This window comes from Amblyomma maculatum, chromosome 2 (genome assembly GCF_055883805.1).
Source record: "Amblyomma maculatum isolate TAMU_Amacu chromosome 2, ASM5588380v1, whole genome shotgun sequence".
Classification (NCBI taxonomy): domain Eukaryota; kingdom Metazoa; phylum Arthropoda; class Arachnida; order Ixodida; family Ixodidae; genus Amblyomma; species Amblyomma maculatum.
In genome coordinates this window covers 120778669-120803709 of record NC_139345.1, presented here as the reverse complement: position 1 = coordinate 120803709, position 25041 = coordinate 120778669, and the positions used below count along the sequence as shown (strand labels likewise).

The window sequence follows — 25041 nt, the reverse complement described above, 5'->3', positions numbered from 1 at the left end:
CGTGCATCACTGCAATTAGGCTGTTTGTCAGGAGAAACCTGTTTATGAAGTATATCCAATTGTGTTGCCTACTACTTCTGAATGATAATGTACAGGAGTCATGAAAACGGTCTGCTGTTGTCTTGTTATCACCCTGTAAAGCGTGCTTATTTTCAAGTACACTATTTCTGAGGAGAAGCCTCTTTTTGAAGAATATCAAGTTGCCTTATGATGTCAGATACTGTATCTAAACGAATGATGTCAGCGAGTCATGAAAATGTTTTTAACACAGTGAGCACATCATGATGTCGCTATGTCAATGTGCTAACCTGAAAGTGGCGTCCACCCTCTCTCCCTCCTTCAATCCAGCCCTGATATTAGTCGCGGCCGAAAGAAGGAAATAGCTGAAGGTTGGAAATGAGCTATTTTACCGCGACGAGAAAGACTGCGTGACCACAATTGTTTTATTTATTAAAAATTAGTTTACAATGTCCATAGCTTGATAATCTCTTAGTTGCGTATGTAGCTGAAACATTGATGAAACCAAAGAAAATTAAAAACAACTGACACCCGTGTCCAAAATGAAACAGCTGTTGGAACAGCGGTTTTAGCTGCAACAGCTATCATGAGAAGGGTAATCCATTTTTTTTTTCTTATTGAGCACAGACTTGATCACCTTGACACACCTAGTGTATATGAAGCGAGAAATCACAATTATCCTCATTTTAAGCGAGCCAAAATGCACAACACAGATGATAGAAGCAAACAACACAAAATGAACGCTTACCAACTTGTTGTACAATGATACGCTCAACCTTGTTGTACAATAGTACTCGTGAACGCGCAGCAGCACTAATCCAGGTTACAAGAATCTATTTTCGCGGCAGTACACGCTCCGGTCACTGTGCTGTGAGCGCAAGGAGCTTGTGCTGACCCGACAGTTTGATTGTATTCCTAATGTAGCGGCCGCCAGTAATGGTACGCTTTTGTTTGTTTAAAACTTCATAATTTTGCTCTCCCTTTGAGCATATGAGGTGGTGGAAGATGCGCCTAGGGAAAGATGACAAGATGACAAATTGAATCCACTTCGATGTCCTACCAAAAGACGAGTAATAGGTTTATGAAGATTCTTCCCTATACGGAAATATTTTAATGGGGATGAGGCCCCAGAGAGCATGCCATCGTCCACGGGCAGGCTACCACGTGCAAAGTCGTCTTGTAAAGGAAATAACTTTAATATTTATTTCCCTGCAGTTTACTCAATATGCTCACAAGAGTTAAGCCATAAAAGAAGATTATGTGCAGCTGCTAGTAAAATAAATAAATCCCAGTACAGTATGCTGGGCATGGTCTTCCTGTGAACAGCGTTTTAGCTGCATAATATTGCTTTTTTTTTTCGTGTTCTTCAGCACGTTATTAATCAAAACTGTGCCACAAATATTTGTTGTGACTGATATCTTAAGTCGGCCAACTTTTATTTAATGCTTGCATTCAAACATACTTACATGAAACGCGTCAGCCCATTAGTAAATTATCGTTTTTACTTAGGCAGCAGTATCTCGGCTACAATTTAAAAAGCTGTTCTTGCGTGAGCTTCAGTAATGATTGGCTGCGAGCCAACCAATCTCATGAGACAGTGACTAGAATGTGTAGAGCTGCAGCCAGCTTCGTGAGGAGAAGCTCTTTGAATCTGCCATCACCCATGGCTGCAAAGCAGCGATGGGGGCTATTTGGTTGAACCGCTATCGACTGTTTTAAATCTAACCCGGTTATGAATAAACGGATGTTGCCAGTGCGTGCTTTTCCTGTGTACAGTACTCACGGATTGAAATAGGACACTCGGAGCGCGTGGCCGTCGCTGCATGCAGCGCCGCCCATGGATGCTCATGGAACCAAGGTGCTGCATTGTGGTATAGCGCGAGGGGGAGAACATCTAAAAAGCAGAACTCCTCCTACCGGTCGCCAAAAGCCGGCCTGTTGTTTACCACACTGCCTTGCATGCAGCGACGGCCACGCGCTCCGAGTGTCCTATTTCAATCCGTGAGTACTGTACATTGGTTATCCTCTTTCCTCGTGTGTCTCTTTCATCGTATGCGCAATTTAACAAAAAAATGGTAACGAATCTTGAGCTTTCGTGGGGCGTGGAATAAAGTGTCTGTGCTGCTGTGTATGTTCAGATGTACGAGATGCGCCACGAGAACATCAACCCTTTCCTGGGCTGCCTGGCTGACCCGTCTCAGCCAGCGCTGGTATGGGAGATGTGCACGCGTGGCTCGCTCACCGACGTGCTGGCCAGCGAGGATATCCGACTCGACTGGACTTTCCGCCTGTCGCTGCTCAACGACCTCGTCAAGGTTCGCAAATAATCATTGTGCAGATTGCTCGTTGTTCTTTTCTTAACACATTGCTGTCTCTTTAGAAAAATACGGTACCAAGATTTCGTTGCTGTCTATTTAATGCCTGCTTCAAGCCTTCTCCAACGCTGAAGAGGATGCAGATATATAAGGCTTTTTTTTTTTCTTGAGTTTCCTGATGCGGCGGAGAAAACATTTGAAGTTCTAATATCCCCTTAGGTATTCTTCCAGCCAGCCACAAACTCCATCCTTCCAGCAGCGCTTGCTGCAAATAAGAATATCCCAGCTTCTTCTTCCTCACGCACGGCATTCAACAGACAGTCTACTCCTTCACTACTTCATCTACGGTTCAACTGCCTCCGTCTTTTCGTGAGAGGCTGAAAAGAATTAAGTGGAGAATCTGTCAATGCAGCCGCAATCATTTATTTGTTTTCCTATCTGATTCTCTTTCTTTGTTACTTTCCCAACCTACGAGGTCATGCCCATGTACAGTCCGCGCTCAAAACTAGGAGGGGTCATCGTATTTAGGAGTCCTTCTATGTCGTCCGCGGGGAATCATAAGCGACGCCATAAAATGCGGCGATCACTTAGTCGTCGTCGTCGCCGCCGCTGCAGCTCGCTCATAAATATAAATAGATATAAACGAGGTGGTGCCACACGGCTGTCACCGTAGAAGCGAACTCCTTCAGTAGAGAGCGCGTCGCTACACATAACCTCCTTTCCCTCCTTTACGCACCGGAACTCTTAGCTTGAGCTGAAGTGGGAGCATCCCTTCTTTTTCGCGGCATCGACGACGCTTGAGTGAGCCTCTCCGGAGCGGCCGTAAAAGGCCGGAGACTTATTCCTTGGCCTTTGGTTTTACTCGGTCCTCTTGCTTCCGACAAAGCACTTGTCCCGCCCCATTTTCTTTGTTTTTCTTACCGTGTCCCGCCTGCTTTTGCGAGCAATAAACCAAGCTACACAGCTCCACCATTCTTCCTTTCCCTCGGGCCCTACTTGAGAATGAGAAAAGAGAGACGAAAGGAGGAAGAGAGGAATTCTTAAGGTCTCGGGCGAGGCGCGTGTCTTTAACCTTGCAGCGTCATCATCGATTCAGTCTCTGATGCCGCTGAACAGGCACCGCGGCTGTTGTCATTTCTCAGCTCGCGCGGCTCGCCAGCTCGGCATCGCGGCGATGACGCACCGTTCTTTAGAAACGCGCGCTCGATGCCTCCGGCGACATCGGGAGAGTTCCCTTTCTCCACTTTCCTTTTCGCGCTGTAGATGAACTCCTTCTTCTTATTTTCTTCTTTTCTAAACGTCCCTCGCGTCTAGACTCATTCCAACATGTTTTAGGGTTATTTTCTTGTTGCTTCATACTCCGTATAATGGTTTGTAGGTTCGCACTAGAACCTTTATATACAGCGGCCGTGGATTTCGCCTTTCCTTTGCTGTTTGAGTCGGCTCTGCCAGGCCATCATTTCTCTCGATTTCGGCGCGCGCGGTCTCCGAACACCCTTATCATTCTTTTAGAGAAGCTCCGGAGTTTTACGTATCGTGAGCACATACACGGGCTTATACTTACCAAACGCACGGACGACTCCGACGCTCTTCGCCATTTACTCTCTTTACTTTTCCCCTTGTTCTATTCTCTAGCTTCGCCTCGTTTTCCCTTCTCTTCTAGTCGTTTCCCCTTCTGCACAATTTGTTTTCTTTTGCTCCGATATCCGCGCGTAGTCGTGCGCGCGCTCTAGCGGTTCTCTCGGTACGGGTGCAAGAAACGTGAACGCATTACGGTGCGTTCGCTCCGATTTATTTCTTCTCTTTTATTTTTTGTTTCATCAGCGGCGCCCCGATCGTCTCTCGGCTTTCCGAGGCAGATAGTCTCCCGAAGCTGTGGAATGCCCGTCACTCAAGTTTCTGCGAGATGGCTTACATATATACTCGTCTGTTTACCCGGCTGATTCGAGATGCGCCATAAAACAGAGCGGTAGAAACGGTGCCGTTGGCTTTCGACCCGACTGGTGCTTCAGGCGAGTATGCATTCAAAGACGAAGACCGAAGCGATGCCACTCTTGTCTCTTGCTCGCTTAGTTTCTTTATTTTTTTTTTATCTAGGAGAAAAACGAGAACGAGCTTGAGAATCAAAGCGGCAAGGATTTCCTTTAGAGAAAAAATCGTAGAGGAGTGAGCCTAAACTGAGTGTTTTAGGCCTACCTCGGCTTTTCGGCGCCACCGTTCCAGCTGCAGCATAGTGCTGAAGCTTTTACTTGGCTGATTGACAAGACATGGTCAGAAGGCACTTTTTTTGTGTGTTTATTTTATTTTTATTTTTTTTTTTTTTTTCATTTGTGGAAACAAAAACTCGCGGAAAACAAGACTCTCAGTCGATTGTAAATAGATGATCGGTACATTGAAATCTTCTCCAAAGGCGGTCCGCGTTGGCACGAAGTCATCTGGAAACAGTGTACGCATCACTGGGTGACATTCGGTGAAACAGTAGAAAACATTACTGCGCCGTGCCTATTCAAGGCATTTCACGGCAAGCAACAATGCTTTGAAAGGCAAACTTATTTTGCCATCTTTATGACACGCATTTTGTAAACTGTGTAACCATATTTCTTTTAAATTTGATGATTACGCGTTGGGCTTGCACGTATGGGCTTCAAATTTCTCTGCTCCAATCGCCGCTCTCGCCCTCTTTCTGTCCTTCCTTCATTTAATTCCATTCTAAATTCGGACCTGCAGGGTATGAGGTATCTTCACAACTCCCCGATACGGCAGCATGGCCACTTGACGTCACGGAACTGCGTCATTGACTCCCGCTGGGTGCTCAAGGTGACGGACTACGGGATGCCTGTCTTTCAGGACCTCCAGGCCATAACCACACTGGTCAGATCGGCCAAAGGTGGGCATTCCGGGATCATTGCAAACGCAACTCGATGAGAAACGAATGGTGCGGTATAAATTTCAACTGGAATTTCATCACTTGTTTTTTTTTTTTTTTTTTTTTGTGTGCGCAGGCAGAGTTTACAACCGGGTACCTCATGCGTTCCCTAAAATGTGTTCCTGTATAACGCTTCGAAAGTAGTTCGCGTCAATGAGCTGTATCTTACTTTTAAGGATAGCTGATCAAGGAGCCGTGCTTCCTTGGTGCTACTCGATTCCTCTCATCGCCTGATTTTAACTTCGGACCATCTCTGTCGACTCTGGTCGCATTTATCGCTTCGAGGACAAAAGTGGTGTAATAAGAAATTACATGGGGTATCACGCGCCACTGCGAATGCATCTTTTTTTGTGTGTGTGCATGTAGTTAATGTGGGAGGCTTGAAAAGTCTGCATTCGAATACGACAAGAGATCAGCTAGAGCCATTTTTGCCCTCACTAAGCGAGTTGTCAACGTCGAACTGCTAAGCAAAATAACTGAGCCCAGTAAAATCTCGATTTCTGAGAAACTAGTTTATTTCTTATTCATGTGTGCCTAGCTGGAAGCGCTCTCACCAAAGAGCCACCTTGAATAAAAAAAAAACACACTCTTCCATCACCTACGCCTGGAGTAGCGTGTGTGCGTAAAGCGTAATATTAACTGGAGAAAGGAAGTGTCTATGTGAAAACAATACACACTGAAGGGTAAACAAAGCCAAATGATTCCGACCGAATAGCAACAAAGGTGCGAGGAAAAAGCTCAAGAAGTGTGCTCTGTACAACAAAGAGAAGAAAAGGGGGGATAGAAAAAACAACAAATTAGACCAAGCTTCGGGTCTCACGTTTCACGTGACATTTCCTGGTCCCCTCGAACTTGTTCTTTACCGCTTTCTTCTTCCTCTCCATGGCTTTACTTTTCTCGTTCTTCTACTGTTTATTTCGCTTTTTTTTTTTTTTTTTTTTTTTTTCACCCGTGTCGGTTAGAAGCGCGAACAGACCCGGCCAAAATACAGTGAGGCGACTCGAGTGTGATTGCTCGACTACTTAAAGGGGTCAAGATAAACGCGTGAGGGACTCTGTTTCACTACTAAGCAAGGCTGGAAGCACCAGCGGTTCGCGGAGGAGGCAGTCCGAGACGAGCTAGCTGCCAGCTACAACGGGTCCCCGGGGTTTCCTTCTTCTCCTCGGCGCAGACTTGCTGTGGACGGCGCCCGAGTTGCTACGTGGGGACGGCTCGCTCCTGAGGCGAGGCACGCAGGCCGGTGACGTGTACAGCTTCGCCATCGTGATGCAGGAGGTGCTGCTCAGAGGAGACCCGTACTGCATGCTGCCCCTTACGGCCGAAGGTGAGTCCGCCGAGAAAGATAGCGGAGCCGAAAAACGGAGTTCTTTTTTCCTTCTTTCTTTTTTTTTTTTGTATGTGTGTGAATGCCCGTCTTCACACCGGCAGCATTTATACTCCCCACGCGCAGTCCTGCTCCACCTCCGCACTTGGTTAGAAATTAGCCGGGGCTAGCAATTAAGTGGGATGTGTTGGAGAACTCTGGCAACGTGGAGTGCCACAAAAGGAAAGCGTGGGTTCATACGGATCTCAGCGAACTACTCGTTCCGAGAGAATAAACTTTCGCGCCTCCATTAAAATGAGAAAATGCCACGGTCGCTTTTTTATCTTTTTGTTTTTACCTGTTTGCTCCTTTTTCTATATGTGCTACGGAATAAAACGGCCGAACAAAACTTCTACGAGTTGATTTCATGAAAAGCTGAATGATTTGCCAAACTTATTCAGAACGGCTGCCTGTTTTTTTTCATCGCTTTTTTTTTTTCGGAGCGAGAATCATGGCGATGCTCTCTCTCCCTCTCTTTCTCATATTAATTGGTGAGCTCTCTCATGGAACATGAAACTTCGCATTGCCTTCTAATTTTAAGCGAACTGAATTGATTGCGTTAAATGAATAGGAAATAATGAGAGTGATAAAAATCCACGGGGATAAGTAATTGTGTTAGCAAAAAAAAAAAAAAAAGAAGAAGGTTTGATGTATCTACGCTGAAATGTGTGTCATTCTATCGTAATTTTGCACACGGACCCCTATACATCAGCCTGTACACAACCAGACGTCCATTTGGGTCCCCAAGCTGGTGATTAAATGCCTCCCCAGACGTATAAGAAGTAGCGACAAGGACGAAAGGAAGACACATCGGAACGTATAGTTCTCACTTCTGGCTAGGTGACTTCATTGCTCTCCGACATATGAAGGAATTACATTACCGACGCCAGATTTTCTCGTCAATCTTCTAATGCTCTCGTGCCCACGAAGCTTACATACATGAATATGTAAAATGAAAACAAGGGCGGCAGGCAAGTAATAATAATTTTTAAAACGGTGTTATTTGCTCTATATAGAGATACAACGATCAGCACTCATGCCACCTACCTGGAGGATCAATTCGACACGCTGAGTTGCCTACTGAATTCATCAACATCATTATGACAGCTACAGCCACAAGAGATATTAGAAACCATTATCGAATTCTAACAACTCATGCGCAATGACTTCACAGCTGACGGAACCAACGACAAACACGCGGTGGCCAACGCATTATGGAAAGGTTGAGGCGAATGCAGGAAGTCGGAAGAAAATTTCAAATTATTTGGGCCCTGCTACATACCGGCAAGGGACGAGGAAACGCAACCGCGCAAACGGGTTGACTTGCTGACGCAGTTACAAAGCCCCAACCCCGGCCAACTCCGTGCCTAACCCGACAGACTTAAATTCTTACCAACCAAAAAATGCTCACTGAAGACTTCCCTAGCAGAGGAATGAAGCACTACGTTCGTACCAAAATAAAACATGACAGCAAGCCTGGCCTATAGGCGATGTGAAGCAATTCCAATACGGTTTGATAATACGAAAGAGCTCAATCGACCTCAATAGATATTTCTAAACAAAGTAATAGCAAACGTTGCTTGCATACCGCACGTAATTTACAAGGGGCTTGTAGGAGTATGGAATTAAACAGGAAGTAGGCTACGAGTAAGCTATGAGTAAGTGAGGTGCAGACGTTTGTGACAGCTCCACGCTATTTACCTTTGGACATGCTCAAGATTTGGGGAAGTCGTATAAATTTAGATTGTGGTCCCTTTTTCTCATCTCGCTGCAAACCTTTCTTTACCACTATTACCACAACACTTATCTAACCGCTTCTCATCGTCGTCATCATCATCATCAGCCTGACTATACCCACTGCAGGGCGAAGGCCTCTCCACTTAACCCGGTTCTGTGCTAGCTGCATCCACTTGACCCCTGTGAACTTCTTAACCTCATCCGCCCATCTAACTTCCTGCCGCCCCCTGCAACGCTTTCCTTCCCTTGGGATCCAGTTTGTTACCCTAAGCGACCATCGGTTATCCTCTCTTCGCACTACATGCCCTGCCCATACCTATTTCTTCTTCCTAGAAAAGGGACTTGCTTAAAGGAAGTGCATAGGGGGGAGTTACTAGTTGAGTTTGCAGAGCGCAATAACTTAAGAATCATGAATACCTTCTTCAGCAAACGGAAGAACCGGAAATGGACATGGAAAAGTCCTAACTGGGAGAATCTCGTCAACCCTTCATTATTTCTTTTTTCTTGTTTTTCAGAAATCATCGAAAAACTGAAGCACCCGCCCCCACTAATCAGGCCCTCGGTGTCGAAGCAAACCGCTCCTCCCGAAGCCCTACACATCATGCGGCAGTGCTGGGCCGAGGCTCCAGACATGCGCCCAGACTTCGACATCATTGCGGATAGGTTCAAGTCGCTGTATCACGGAAGGTATGAAAGTATGACCTCTCGCATCTCTATCATGTATCATAAAATGATGCACAATATGCGCATAAAATAGAGTAATAATGTCTGCGACTCACAGCACGCAAGCTAGTGCATGTCACCTAGATACAGTCTAATTCACGACAAAAGCATTCGGTGAAACGAATGCTGTCAAACCATGAACGCACTCTCAACACACCGCGTGCACACTAAGATCACAAGAAAGACTAAAAGCAATACAAGGTTTGGGTCTTTGCAAACAGACTGCGCTATAATCCGAGAAAGAGCAACCTTTACTTTCTCGTGAAATAATATTTCTCTTTGGCAAATGCAAAGCGGGCATTCGCCACAGTTACTGCCCCACTGTCATGAGGGCCAAGAGTTGATGTTAGTCTTTTTTTACCAGTTTTACGACGCTGATGTTCGTAGGTCATTTCCGCTTAATCCATCGCTGCTTTTGTAGTGGCACGGCCACCGATTACGAGTTCAGCATCATGACAGCATCGAAGTGAGAACTGCACGGGTCTCACGCGGTCTGAAGAATAGCAAGTTATTAAAGCTCGCATTTCACCACGTGCACGCTGAAATCGGTGACGCATTTTATTATCATGATTACATTCAGCACAATGCATTCTTCTTACCTTTCGCATGTGTATTTATGCACGGACATGCATTTTTCTATAGCCGACAACCACATGCAAGTATCAACTTACTCCTCTGGTTACTGTGCCTCACAACTTTTTATCTATCGCAGGAAAGCTAACATCGTCGAAACAATGTTTCAAATGCTGGAGAAGTACTCTAACAACCTTGAAGATCTGATCCGGGAACGAACGGTACAGTTGGACGAAGAAAAAAAGAAGACGGAACATCTTCTCAACAGAATGCTGCCAAGGTACTGAACGATTATAGAGCTAATTTTCATCTGAGAGAAGGAGGAGAAGGGCGAAGAGTGCACTCATGCATACTTGGGTAAGCGGGACGTTGCGGGGGGAAAAGGCTAAATAGAACGTGGAACTTCATTGCGCTCACCCCTGTATGCGCACTTGGCCGTTCATACAACAAAAATTGTCTGGTAATTCAGGGTTGACAAAACAAATGTTATTTTCTCATCTTACGAAAGTCAGACCACCTACTTCAGTACCTTGGGCCTACTTAGATTCCCTGTGCAAATTTACCCACCTGGATGCGTTGTGATTGTTCAGTGTAAATTTTCGAAATTTTGTTTTGTTCGTGTGTAGATGGACCCATATAAATCCTGTCCCACGCAACTTGAATAGAAACGCAGTTCACTCAAAGCACTGCAATATCCTAACATTAAAAACGGAATTAGGATCACGCATCGACAGTCAGAAATGGGAACTTCAGACGTACGAATCAGACATACCTGCAGAGTCAGGCCTCAGTGCATAAATTTTGCAATCAGGTAATCTTACTGCTCACATATTAGGGCGTAAGGTCTTACTACTAGGGATGCAGCTGCAGATTTTGCCTCGCTCGGTTCGTATGACATCGACCTAATTAAGTGTAGGTGTCCACCGAAACATGACACAAACACTGCTCCTTGCAACTCCAAAAGTTACATAAATAAAGATATATAAAATATTGCGAAATTAGACTGCCGTGTTAAAGGCGCTATCGTGTCTGCTCTTAGGTGAAGTTCGAGCTCGTTTTCCTAATTCAAACAGTGCAAAACCTTGCTGAACCATGCAAGACGTATCACAATTAACAGTCTTCGCTCATATAACTAGGTTCAAGCCGGGCTCAAACACCCACCGTTTTACGCGGCTTTCATCTAGAAAATTTATCGTCTAAAATAATGTACAGTTTGGATGAAAAAAAAATCTATGAGGGCCATCGTTGGTCGCAACCCCTTGCTGCTGCGCGACCTGCACGGCGAAGCAGCCGTGGTTTGTGCATTGACGTACGCTGTAATCATCATTACTATCTTTGTCACTTTCGCACTTACACAGTTATCCCCACTATCACAATCCCTATAATCACATCCCATAAATACGCTAACAATTGCACTATCACCATATATATAACCTACCACGATCATTAACCACCAATATTTTCCACGTTATTATTGGTATCAGTACATTACTATATATATATATATGATTTATCAGTAATTATCATTATTTATCAATGTCGCTAAATGTCGTCACCACTATCACTATCTATTAACAACGTCACTCTACCTATCTGCTCTGTCATTAAGCACTATAACTACATTACTATTTTACTGTTTTACTATGTGTCTGCCATATCTTTGTGATTCTATAAGGCCCACCCCCACCTTGTATCTAAGCACCATTTTGCAAATAAATTTTGAGAAAAAAAAATATTCCCTGCTAATTTAAGAATCCTTTTTTTCTGTGATGAAGAGCACGTAAAGAAAGGTCCAGCGTTTTTGCTTAATTAGTCATCGAGCCGGAGCCGTAGGAGTCGCATTCACGGCTCGATTTCTGGCTTCTTTTGTTGCGGCTTTTCAACACTACAAACAGCTGGTGACACAGAACGCCAGGAGCCGTTCAGAGACTACAGCAACTCTATGGTGTCATCACATGGACTTGAAATCGGTGGCCATAGGGCGAAGCTGGGCAGGTTTCGGAGGCATCGCGAGTCCGCATTTCTTTGTTTACTCTCAGCTGTTTGGCAGCCCTAAAGGCAGTCGGGACGCGTTTTAAGAGGGCTTCCACAGCTTGAAGTCGCGTTAGCCGAAGGTGTTTGCCATGTTTATTCGCCAAACCAAATGTTATTTCTCGCGCCCGCATCATCAAGATATCGACGTACGTGAAAACAATGAAAGAAAGGGGGGGGGGGGGGGGTTAAATACGTCGAAGCCAAGCACCCGTTATATCATTAATGCGTTATATCACTAACTATGACTATCACTATCTCATCCTGCACTACCACTAGAATTCATTACATATCAACTATTATTTTCCTATTTGTAATTAATTATTTTAGTTCTTAATCTGCATATAATCGATCATGAAGTTCAAGGTTACACTTTTTGTGAATACCATTCCGCCCACACTGCCTTAAAAAATTGTTCACCAGAAGCTGTCCGAGGGCATTTTACTCTACCTTCGTGTCTCTGCGGCACAATCTCATAACAGTTTGGGCCGAGGAGGTAATTTTAATCGAATATATTATGTACGCTTGCAACTGTACCAAAATTTAAATCTATTAGATAAATACCTTTTAAGTAGGCTTCCTTATACAGATTGAATGAAGTCGTCCTGCATCTTCTGCATTTTCATCTAACTGCTTTAGTTTAGTAACGCCAAGTGAAAATGAGTGCGCAGGTGCTGTCAAAATCAACTCAGAATGAAAACTTTTATTTTTAGCATCACAAAACACAATTTTAATGTCGAAGATGGCAGGCAGGAAGCAGAATGCATCCTACATACACATGAGAGAGCGGTAGTGAAAATCACTTCAACTATAAATAGCAAGGGGTAAACAAAACCCACAAGAAATACAGCTTTGTGGGACACCGCATATAGCTATATTGAACCCTCATTGTAAATCGAATCGTAGTATGGGTTTGCTGCTAGGTATAACGTAGCTAGCTTTGCAAAGAACTTAAACGTTGCCTCGAAAATCGTAATATTCAAAATTGTTGCGAAAAGTCAAGTTGTTAACTATTTTAAATGCCTTTCAATATTCCATAAATAATACCAGCAGGAACTGTTCGCCCTCAGAAGCTCCAAAACTTAAATCTATTTTAACGAGTAGTGCACTCTCTGTAGAGTGTTTTATTTATTTTTTTTTAGCAAAATCCTTCTTAGTGTCATTGGTGTTTTGTTCACTGACGTTGCTTGATTATACTGCATTACCGACACTCTCGGCTTTTTCTTGTTCTAACTCTGTCTAGAAAATCACGGCCGGAATGAAAAAAAAAAGGTACTTGGTTCAATCTTCGCAGCTCCGTAGCGGAGACCCTCAAAGCCGGCCTACCTGTTGTACCGGAGAAGTTCGAAGAGGTGACTGTCTACTTCAGTGATATCGTTGGCTTCACAACGATATCAGCCTACAGCGAGCCAATGGAAATCGTGGATCTCCTCAACGACCTCTACACGGCGTTTGACTCCACCATCAACCACTATAACGTCTACAAGGTATGAGCGATTTTTGCATTGTGACAATTCACTTCACTTCTTTATTTCTCTTTAAACAATGAAATGAGGAACTGTGACAAAATTCGGTTAGACCTGACGAGGTGACAGTTTCCTATACAGTGTACAGCAGCGCGCAACACGAAAAACAAGTGCTAACAAAGCATTACAGCAAACGTGATAAATAAATATACTGGAGTAAAACCAACAAAGACATTACACATAAGAACATAACGTACACTACACACTCAAAACAAAACAACAACACATGGCAAAATTCGGTGCCTAGAGGCTAAGATTTCACGACTGAAATCAATTTCAGGATAGCAGCTTTTGTGTTAATATACCTCTTCAACAATATGGACCACGTTGCCGACATTCTGTAGTGGTTCTGAGTGTGTGTGTCCCCGTTCAGTCATGACTGGTAAACTATCTTCAAACCATATTGCAGCTTACCGTAGCCTTACTTTGACTTCTTGAAAAGTTTATTATCTACTGCGTGGAGTGGGGCACAGGGACGTTCCGTGGTTCACGGGTAATAGGACGAAAGCAACGGAAGACAATGAGGAGAGAAATGATAATACCACAAGCGATTTCTACTGCCAACAAAAGGAGGTTTATTTTCTTGAGCAATACATGCCGTCGAGAAAAATATCTTTTGTTTCCATGGACCTTATTCTTGGCTGTAAACGTTAATCAAGCAAATAAAAATTTTTGTCGATAGCTGCAGAGTTTCTCTTGTCGTTTCTGTCCGCGTTGTTTTTGCGCTGCTTTCCACCTATGATTATTGCGTACATTTTTCAGTACCTAGAAGCTTTCAGCCGCAGATAGATATCTTAAATTATTGCAGTTAACCTTTTAGCGGTTATAAAACACACACTTGCTATGACGGCAATTTCGTGGCCTGTAACATACGTCAGTATTCTTTTCACGCGAGAGGAAAGCCGGCGTGGTATAAACCGCATGAGAGGTGTTTCAAAGCAAAGCTGGAGTCGTCCACTTTTACCAACTGTCTTTCTCTTTTTTTTTTCACACACACACAAACGCACAAACGTGCACACACGTACACACTCACATACATACTTTCCACACGAACTCTAAACAAAATAGGAATGGATCAATGCGCACATATCCTGGAGGCAAAATAATGATGAGGCGCAAAGCTTTTTGCTAACGTTGGATTCATCATTTCACTTTTTACTTGCGTATCGCTCATAGGACTTGCGAAGGCGTCTTTTTCTGTCCCGAAATCGGGCGCCTGTATCACAAGTGCAACAGGCATGTCTACGTCTTCGTAGGTGGAGACCATCGGCGACGCGTACATGGTGGTAGGTGGCCTGCCCGAGCGCACCCGCGACCACGCCGAACAAGTGGCCACCATGGCACTGGACCTACTCCACCACTGCGGCCGCTTCCGCATCCGGCACATGCCCAACGTGCCACTCATGCTTCGCATCGGCCTCCACACCGGTACGCGCCACCCCATCTGCTCTCTCTCTCTCTCTCCTTCTTCCTCTAGAAAGATAGTAGCTGTCGCATTGGGAAGATTTCATCCCTTTAAAATAGCCGTCCCCTCGTTGCGGTACCGCTGACTTTAACGTGCGCTGACACCGCACAGCACACGGATGAAGAGGCGTCCGTGTACTGTGTGATGTCAGTGCACGGTAAACATTCCCAGGTGGTCGAAATTTCCCGAGTCCACCCCTACGGCGTCTCTCATAGCCTCAGTCGCTTTGGGACGTTAAACCCCACAAACCAAACCAAACCAAACCAACCGTAGCTATACTGTTTCGTTTGAAAATGGTAAGAACGCCACTCCTCAGGAATCACACGATTACCTTCCTGTCAGTTAGAACGGCACATCAATCTGCCGCCATCAGCTATTGTTTTCTCTATCAGCTATTGTTTTCTCGAAGTGGTAGCACTTAATGTTTGTCACTAATGGCGTATCATGCATGTGTGCAAAGCTAGTCAGATCAGGAGATGCGGGTGGCGTATACATGTGCAGAAAAGCAGCGGCATCGCAAAAAAAACTTGGAGATTGTCGGTGACCCGCCAGTGAAATAAATAAATGGGGGCGCGAGGGGATGAAGGCGGGGCAGAACCGGATCGGTGGTCGATAAAAACACCGAAAGCTTCCTACTCGCTCCTCTTCCTGTCGCTTTCCTTGCGGAACCTTCATTTCTAAAGCAAAAGAAAGGAACAGCCCGTACCGCATTTTTGATTCTGAGGGTCTGAGGGGAAAAACTTCAAACGTACCCTTCCTTTTGAACGAAGTGTAATTTTGTCGACAAAACTAATGTTTACTTTTTGTATGAGATTCTCCACCTTTTTTAGCTACTATAATTCTGTGACAATCTTATTTCAGCCAAGAGCTGCTTACTAAAGCTCTCTGCTTAAGTAAACGCATGAGCGTACGAATAGCTAAAAAAATTACATGGTCTCTTTCTACATTTCACGTTTTATAAATGTGTCCTACCACGCCATTGTGTTCTCTCTACGCCATGTATATTAAATATTTGTTTCTTACATATGTTGCGCTCTCGCAGGGTGATAAAACACTCTACATGTGATTTTGAGCGTATGTTCAGTGTGCCTACGCGTTATGATTAGCTTTACTTTTTAATAACCCATGCGTGGCTTTAAATTTATTATAGTATCGGGAGCAGGCATTGTCAACAAATTAGTTCTTTATCCAAAAACCTCTCGTATAGTGTGTCTGTGTACCTGCTTTACGGAGGTGAAAGTTAAGAAGCAATTAGAGTGCAGAGTTCTTAGGCCAGCTCGGATATCTAAAAACCCAGGTTTGCCTACTATTGTAACTCATTGACTGTAATAAAGTAACCAAACATACACTTTGAATTAGGATAACTTTTGGGCAAATGACGCACCATTCTTGTGAAGCTAAACCAAGGGTTGTGGAGTCCACTTTATCCAGAGCAATACTACTTCGTTATGAAAAATGAGGCTGCTATGGTGCTCCCCATTTTTATCTAGAATTGTAAACATTTTATTTATTTATTTATTTATTTATTTATTTATTTATTTATTTATTTATTTATTTATTTATTTATTTATTTATTTATTTATTTATTTATTTATTTATTTATTTATTTATTTATTTATTTATTTATTTATTTATTTATTTATTTATTTATTTATTTATTTATTTATTTATTTACAAATAGGTACCTCAAAGGCTCCATTGAGGGGGTATTATACGTGAGGGGTGGTACATTCAGCAGATGAAACTCTCGATGGATGATCTGAATGATTATGTGTCGGTTTGACCCATGATTGCATTTGACAGGTCATTCCAATCCCTTGGTGACTGAGCAAAAAAAAAAAAAAGAGAAACGTCCAGATGTCCGGGCAGGGGGAAGTTAGACAGCCTTCCCATGGTTTGTGCAGTCAGAGATATGTGGTTAGCGGGTTTAATATTGGAGTTCAGGAGAGGATGGTAGTAAAACTTATGGAACAAGTACAATCTAGCCATCTTTCGGCGGCTAGCTAAGGTTGGCAGGTTAGCATTGCGTTTTAGTTCAGAGGCACTAACATTGTATGATTAGGCTGAGAAAATGAATCGAACAGCACGATTGTATAATTCTTCGAGAGTAGCTGAAAGTTTATTATGATGAGGATCCCAAATATTTCAAGAGTATTCTAGTTGGAACGAATAAGTGTTAAATATGCGAAATATTTCACTTCTAGGATAAGGATAATGATTAATAATGCGGCCCTATAGCTTCGGAAGACGTTGAAAGGAACAGATATAAACATTTCAAACGTCCCTGTCATAGCCTACATTTCCCTTACGTTTCACCAAGGCGGAAAAAAATTTGCTGAATCCTATGGACCACTCAATCCTTCTTCGTTTCTCAGCTTCTTCCCCACGGTTTCTTTTCGGAAGCAGACAACACCGCTAAAGCCTTCTTTGCTCAGGCATTCGACGGACGATTTCGCAAACCATATTTTCTAAACTATTTTGCACTTTTATTCATGTTCGAATTATGCGGTGCATAGTATTGCTATTTTTAGGTTGAATATACTTCACATGTTCCTGCGTATCGCATCAATTTTCTAAGCAAATGTTTTGAGCCTGCCGCCGTCTCAAGACCGTGGGTGTGAAATGGCACCGTGACGTTTATCCGGGCAGAAGATATCAAGTGCATCGGCAAAGCATAGCTCTCTATCATTCAAAAGACCGCTCTTCCATTCGGCCATGATCCCAAAGGCATTATACGTAAATCCGCTGCCGCTCTTGTTCCGGGCGCCATTATTTATATGGGCCATTTTTCACTGACTGGAAGCTTCGTATTCTTTATATTTTGTACCAGTTTAGTGCCGCCTACAATGTATTGTTCGACTAGAATTTAGGATGGAACTTCCAGCTTATGCAGTGCCTAAATGCTGCTCTTAAAGTTTCTTTACAGCTTCAAGCGTGACGGATGTTCGCGTTTCGAAAGAAGCTTGAATTTTGGCAAAAGTTTATTCTTATGGGAACTGGAGTGAAACAAGATAGCAATTCTTTACAGTACACTTCATATGCTTCTTACTACTTGCTGCGCTGAGTGATCTTAACAACCTTTGTTGCTAAGACAGCGAACGAATTTTTTTGCGTTACAAAATGAATATGTAAACAATGTAAAAGTAATTGTCCCAAAAATTACCCTGAATTACTTAAACCAACAATGCATGAGGTTACTTGCGATTTTCGCGAAACCAACCATAAGAACTTCCTTTCTTAGTGATGATAATTTATCTTCATAATAATTTTTATTCAACTGGTATAAAATATTCCCAGAATAATGAATAGTGGCTCTTATGAGTTAAGAGCATGATCAGGTTCAAATTCAGTTATAGCGATGCATCGCCATGCGCTAATCACACCAGGGCTGCTGTCAGCAAGAGAATTTAACTACAAACGACACGACGTCTTCAGAGCGCTCGTCGTGGACAGCGTTTCAACGCACTCTCCATAGCAGAACACAGAGAGGAGCGTTTTGCAGCAACCCGATTTTCCACTTTGCTAAGACACCCCTCGAAGGGTCAATAAACCCCCGGCTCCGAAAATAGCTCTCGTCACTTTCATTGCGCCACTTCTAACAAACTGGTGACCCCGTATCGTAGAGAGCAAACTGCTTGCGTAAGACATCGGCCGTGGGTGCACGGGGGCGTCTAGCCGGCAGCTGAGTTGCGCAGCTCGCTGCCCGCTCGGACGGTGTTCTAGGCGGCAAATGCTGGCTGGCAGCGCGTGAATTCCCGGCCGCACTGACGGCCCTGTCCATTTGTCTTCCCGTAACGTCCTTTGCCGAAGGCTGAGCACTGGCTACGCTGCCGTCAACACACTGCATTTGTGCTCGTCTCAAAGAGAGGAACGTTGACCTTTATAAGTCACGTTACTGTCGACAGCAAAACATATTCGCCTCGTATGGATACCAGGTAGAGAGTCAACGTTCGTTCATACTTGCCGGTCTTCGTTTGGCTTGCCTCATTGCTCAAATAGTTTATTTTCACTCAACCACATACCGCTCAACTTCGGGCGGGGAGGGGGGGGGGGGGGGGGGGGGGATGCGATTAAATATTCGGCCTGCGTTCAATATAAATGAAAATACAACGCAGTGCTGACGATCGGTGGTCTAGGACTATTGGAATATCGGAGTGGAAAGCACGATAGGAAAACTTTAGTCAGTGGATAGCGTTGGTGCGAACAGCGCTAGACAACCATACTCGAGTATTAGGATGACAATTTCAGCAATGGCCGCATAGAAGTTCATTAGCACTTTAGCAAGCCTGTAGTCCTATGAGAGACTCGCATTTCGGGACCGGCAAAAAGAAAGCAGTTCTTGTTTACCAGACACACTTAATCTTACCGCATTATTAGACATAGCATATCACTATTGGTGATCCGCTTCTGATAGACTACGTAGCTTTCGCCGCCAGCCCGCGCGCGCTGACTGATCCCTATGCGGCAGGCATGCGAGCCTCCGCCTAGCATCAAGAACTGACGCCTTCAAGGCGACCTTGGCATATGCAGTGACACCAAGCGAAAGGAAATCACGGTAAAAAGTCGCGGATCGTGCTGTGCTCTAACACCTCTGTTAAGTTTGGATTGGTTTGTGGGGTTTAACGTCCCAAAGCGACTCAGGTTATGAGAGACGCCGTAGTGGAGGACTCGGGAAATTTTGACCGCCTGGGGTTCTTTAACGTGCCTCTGCGCACATATAGTCTGTAATGCTGTCTTTATGGCTGTGCTGCGGTGCACCAGGTAATACCTTTGGCATTGTCGCGCAAACTGACAGCTGAAGCGGATAGGTTTATTTTCTCTAACTTCATCATCCACCGCCACTTAAGGCTACGGCACTTCTTCAGATACAAACTAGTAACATCAGCAAGTGATTAAGCATTATTTCCAACAGCGGACCGCTACACTATAGTGCATGTTGTGTACGTAGTGCGGTTGTAAATGAGCCCGATACAATATTTGCCTAATCTTACTGAGGCAGGATGCAGTGCAAAATGTGCGTAAACTGCTTTGAATTCCGCAGATTTACACGAGTTAAGGGCGTATTTCTATATTAGGGCTCAAATTTCTTTTTTCTTTTTTGTCTACAGGACCAGTTGTGGCTGGAGTAGTTGGACTGACAATGCCGCGCTATTGCCTCTTTGGCGATACTGTTAACACGGCTTCAAGAATGGAATCCACGGGCCGCGGTAAGCAATCACACGTTGTTTAGCTATTTTAAGGCGAAAGCCTCTCTAGGCTCATGGTGCGTCGGCCGGACGTGACCACCGGACACGTCATCAGGAAATGTCCGCGATGTGAAGACAGATTAAAGAGGGCAAAAATTATTGATAGTGACAGTGATTATTAGAGGTTATAATAGAGATTGGTGAGGTTATAAGGACTAATATGACTACTAATGAGCCACATGTCGAACAACAAATTTAATGATTACAATGAATTAGAATGACTAAAATACTTAGTAATGAGCAGTAATGACTGAAATTAATATTAATTAATTACAACGACTACTAATGGACTGTAACAAGTATGTCTAGCGACGACTTGTAGCGACTACAGTCGATTAGAAATGACGAAAAATGCTTAGTAAAGAGTAATAATGACTAAAATGACCTAATAATAACTACAAGTGGCCAATATGTCTAACAACATTGACTACAACTGATTAGAAACGAGTAAAAATGCTTGATAATGTCTTATAACGATTTGTAATCACTACAGATGACCAATAAGTCTAATGACGACTTCTAGCGACTACAATTGATTATAAATGCCTAAAAATGCTTAGTAATGAGTAAAACAACTGCTTATGACCTGCATGACTAGTCACGACTACAAATGAATATGTCTAACTATGACTTGTAACGACTACAATGATTAAAAATAAGTAATATGCTAAGTAATGTTCACTAGTGACTTGTAATGACTACCAATTACAATTATTAATATGTTGAACGACGACTTATAGTGACTACAGTTGATTAGAAATGACTAAAAATGTTTATAAACGGGTATTAATTACTAAAATGACTACTAATACCTTGTAATGACTACTAATGACTACAAATGAACATGCCTAACGGCGACTTGAAACGACTATTCATTAGTATTGAATAAGTGTCAACTAAAGACTTGTAATGACTACAGATGACTAATGTGTCTAACGACGACTTGTAACGACTACAATTGATTATAAATGACTAATAATGCTTAGTAATGACTAGTAAGGGGCAAAATAAGATGCCAAGAGAAAGAACAAAACAAATAGGTGAGAGAACGAGGCGAATGATAAGAGGAGAAAGAGTAGGTTTTCGCCATTCACCTCTAGGGAGATATCTTAAGAGACCCTGTAATGTCTTTTTTTTTCTCTCTTTGTATTCATGCACACCATGGGTAACCGCGGCTGAAACTCTCTCTCTCCCAATATCCCACTTCAGCATACCGGATCCATATCAGCAGGACGACTGAGAGAAAGCTTCGACAAGCTGGAGGCTACACTGTCAAGTACAGAGGGGAGATAGTACTGAAGGTAAAGTTTCGATCAGTGCCGATTCGGTAACGAGACACGTTACAAGATTTTTCTCGCAATGTGTGTGAGTAGTTTAAGAGCCGCTCAAGCTGTTTCAAATTTTAACTTTTATGAGCCAAAAATCTTTAAAGGAAACTGTTTAGCAGCAGCGTTGTTGGTGTGTTTGTCACATCATTCTTTGTGACGGTCAGCTCATTTTTCAGGTTTTTTTAGTTGTCAAGCCACTGTTACTCAGCGAAATATTTGGCATTCCTCTCTCCCTATAAAGCCGTTGCTTGGAATACAACAGCTAGCTTGGTTACTGCAAGAAGCACGATCATTCTACTCTAGTTAACACAAAATATCTTAGCAACCAAGACGTAGCGGTAGGAAAGGCTGCTGCTTGTTCGAAAGATATAATTGTGGTAATGTAGGGTTAAGGCTTTTATTAGAGAACTTGAAAACAGAAGCAAAGAAATACATCCTTTTAGTCTATTCTTGGTGGGCACTGCTCCAGATTCACGCCCGAAACGACCGCACAGTTTCTTGTACTCTTTCTTGCTCCTTTTTATTTCTCTTTAAATAAATATTCTTGTGATCCCTTCGAACGCTCCTTGAACTCTGCTCAGCTTTATCATGCAACTGGGAACATGATGTGATTATTAACGGCCGTTTTACGAAAAGTTAGTAATCCTTGTTCCGATAAAACTGTAGAGAGTCATTTGTTTTTTTATTCTTGATGGTGTGAGGAATGAGCATTATTATGCAGAAGTTATTAAATGGCTTCCATGGCTTCGATTTCCGGCACATAGGGCCGTGGACGGCAGCCGACGTATTGGCTGACTGGAAAACAAGGCTTCAACAAAGTTCTGCCAGAACCACCTCACGATGAAGAGTAAGTTGATTAATTTGCATGCTTTGCTCTCCTGCGTCCCTCCTTGTTATCGTGGAAACCGAAATAAAATTCACTAAACAGTCACTTATTTCGACGCTAATGTCTTAGCATTAATTGTGTTATAAAATCGAGAGCGTTTTATAGCATTCTGGCCTAAAGTAATAGGCTCTACTACGACGCTCGAGCGGATGCACAGAAACAAGCGTCGCCTTTTTTTACAGTCGCGAGTAAAAAAAGATCAGCACGAGCAAAAAACAACCCCTGGGGCATAGTAACACAATGCGGCCCTACGGTTCGCTAACATGCTCTTAGGGACCGTGTCAGGCTGTCCTTACGTTTGAAGCAAAAGAAGCCCAACAAGAAGCAACCTCTTTTTCTATTTTTTTTTTTTTTTCAAACTGGCCGCTTCCCAAGTGCCATTATGCCACTGTGCTCACTTAGGAGTTGACCGACCGTGCTGCAATCTGGACGTATCCTTCCATTTTAAGTTTGTCCCCGTGAGCAGCGACCTCTTTATTTCTGTCGCATTTTTATTAGAATTTTATCTTAGGGATCGAAAAAAGGGAAAGAAAAAAGATATCGTTATCGGCATGTTCTTGGACTATAGCCCCGTGCGTTGACGTTCAATCCTTTTACGAATTCGTCACCTATGCTGATCGTTTTTCCCGTCCAACTCCTTCAGTGATCCAGTGATCTGCCACTTGTGGTAATCGTTTTTCCCCGGCATACTCGAGGCTGTACCATGCAACTTCCGTGCAGTCGCGCCGGCCTTCTTATCAATGCAAATATGTGCGCTGAGAAAATGCCGACAGCACTGCAACTGCTGTTCTTACTCTTCGAAACCGATTTGTTTCAGTGGACAATTTGGATTCAGACCTTTAGTTCCGTTTGCCCCGCGACAATGGGTCCCCGCACTCCTATAGTTACGTTGCTCCACCACAGACGCAAGACGTGCGCGTATCGCTAATTCAAATTCTCCAAAGGTGTTGAGAAATTTCTTCCTAGATGCAATTTACTGATAGCGAATACTACGTCAAGCACTCAAATTGGAGAGGAACTACCAATCGGCTATTAGCGGTGACAAAGAAGCCAAGATTTACATAGGACACTTGATATAAATCAGTTAATATCAATTTAGGAAAATAAATGCTCACTGACAGCAAAGGAGGAGGCTCTGCAATTCGCCGCCAGATCCGTTGAGCAATGCCAATGCTGCTGCGGTCTCCGACAATCGGAAGAAAATTCGGAGATCTTAAGAGTTTAGTGACCTCGATACAAAGAAAAATACAAATTTATGCACGTTCGGCTTGTACAGAAGAAACTTTGAAATGTGTCCATTGCCCGGATTCAGGGTTTGTCGATAGAAAGTAATAGAAAAGTCATGCACTCAAACTGCAGTCGGCTACCGCCACTCCAATTGCAAGCATGGTCAAACGGCTCACTCACGCAACGAATTTAAGCGCATCGTTTTAACTGGCGAAAGCTTAAGTAGTTAGCAGAACAACCTGCAGCCTCCCGTACCAAGACCTAAGAGCGAACGGGCTCGACAAAATTCAAGCAGTCATTAGAAAAGTCTCCAAAACGGCACTATAGGACTCCCAGTCTTCCCCTCCACTGACAAATTGTACGCTTGGAGGGCGCAACACCTTTACGGAGCATAGGGAAGCCCTTCTGAAAGCAAAAAAGCTTCGGCTTCAAAAAACAAAAGCGGAGTCGCAAACCTTTAATAGGTCACGTGAAATACAGTAAAAAGTCTGCGTTCCATTAGACCGTCCAAAACTCTGTTGAGATGGTTTTGGTTTTGATTGGTTTGGTTTGGTTTGTTTTATGGGGTTTAACGTCACAAAGCGACTCTGGCAATGAGAGGCTTCGTAGTGGAGGGCTCCGGAAATTTCGGCCACCTAGGTTTTTTTACCGTGCACGGACATCGCTCAGTACACGGACGCCTTGCTTTTCGCTTCCGTCTAAAAGCGGCTGCCGTGGCCGGGATTCAATCCAGCATCCTTGTGCACAGAGGTCGAACAGCCTAATCACTGCACCACAGCGGCGGGGCAGATTCCGTTCCTTAACAAATGAAACTCAGCCTGGACGCAAGCAGGAGTTAAGGAAGGATCCGGATCTTTCTCAGTAAAAAAAAAAAAGAAAAAAGATCAAGACAAGCATCGTATACAATGTAATTGCGACTGCCTATGACGGCGCTAAAAACGCAGTCGCGGTCGTCCTGAACAACAATGCCAACGGGATAGCGAGCGCCTCCATACCTACGCAACCATTCAAGTTTTCTCATACCCCTTCAGGGTAAATCATCAGATCAGTTAGAAATCTCCAGGGACGGTTGTGGCTACGCGCGTTTTTCTCTTTCCCTATTTTGGGAATCGCTCAGTATTGTGTGTTTTCTACCTTGGCTGCTGGTGCGTTTAACTGCAAGTGCGATTGCAACTTCCTCTGAATCTTCTATGTAGTTATTGGTCTTGATCGATGAGCTGGTCACCTCTCTTCCAGTGTAGTCAACTGGGGGGGCTACCGCCGCTTTTCGCCCCAGATATGGACACTAGCATCTACATAGAGTATGTCGCTATTGTTTCTGACCACGTTGTTTTGTATGTGGCGACTTCTCGCTTTTCGTCTTTCGCTGTTGTGTAGGGGGCTCATCTTTTTGGGAATTGGAAGGACCTGGTATTCAGCTCTGCTTTCGGGAGTGAGTGTTTCTCTTAGGCCTGTCGTGCTTTCCTCCTGGGCAGATTTGAATTATTCGGGCCAACCTCTCTGCCTTTTCCTTTCAATAAATCCATCTATCTATCTCCTGGGGCTCGCATGCAAACAGGAATACCGAATAGTAGGGCAGGAAAGAAAGACGGGCAACATGAAGCACACAATCATGCAGATACCGGCACACGAGGGAATCGACGGCAACGAGGCTGCCGACAGGATAGCCCGAGGGCA

The 25041-nt window shown here is 43.8% G+C and overlaps 1 protein-coding gene across 1 annotated transcript in view; it reads left to right on the top strand.

The window, feature by feature from the left end:
• Nucleotides 1-25041, top strand: part of LOC146199729 (retinal guanylyl cyclase 1) — a 195452-nt gene that overhangs the window by 159758 nt on the left and 10653 nt on the right. Inside the window, exons 9-18 of the mRNA XM_084592806.1 lie at nt 2157-2333; nt 5061-5220; nt 6431-6583; nt 8875-9046; nt 9795-9935; nt 12981-13173; nt 14469-14640; nt 19786-19884; nt 21133-21224; nt 22016-22098. Of these exons, the coding sequence (XP_084448932.1) occupies nt 2157-2333; nt 5061-5220; nt 6431-6583; nt 8875-9046; nt 9795-9935; nt 12981-13173; nt 14469-14640; nt 19786-19884; nt 21133-21224; nt 22016-22098 (1442 nt within the window). The remainder of the gene's footprint in view (nt 1-2156; nt 2334-5060; nt 5221-6430; nt 6584-8874; nt 9047-9794; nt 9936-12980; nt 13174-14468; nt 14641-19785; nt 19885-21132; nt 21225-22015; nt 22099-25041) is intronic.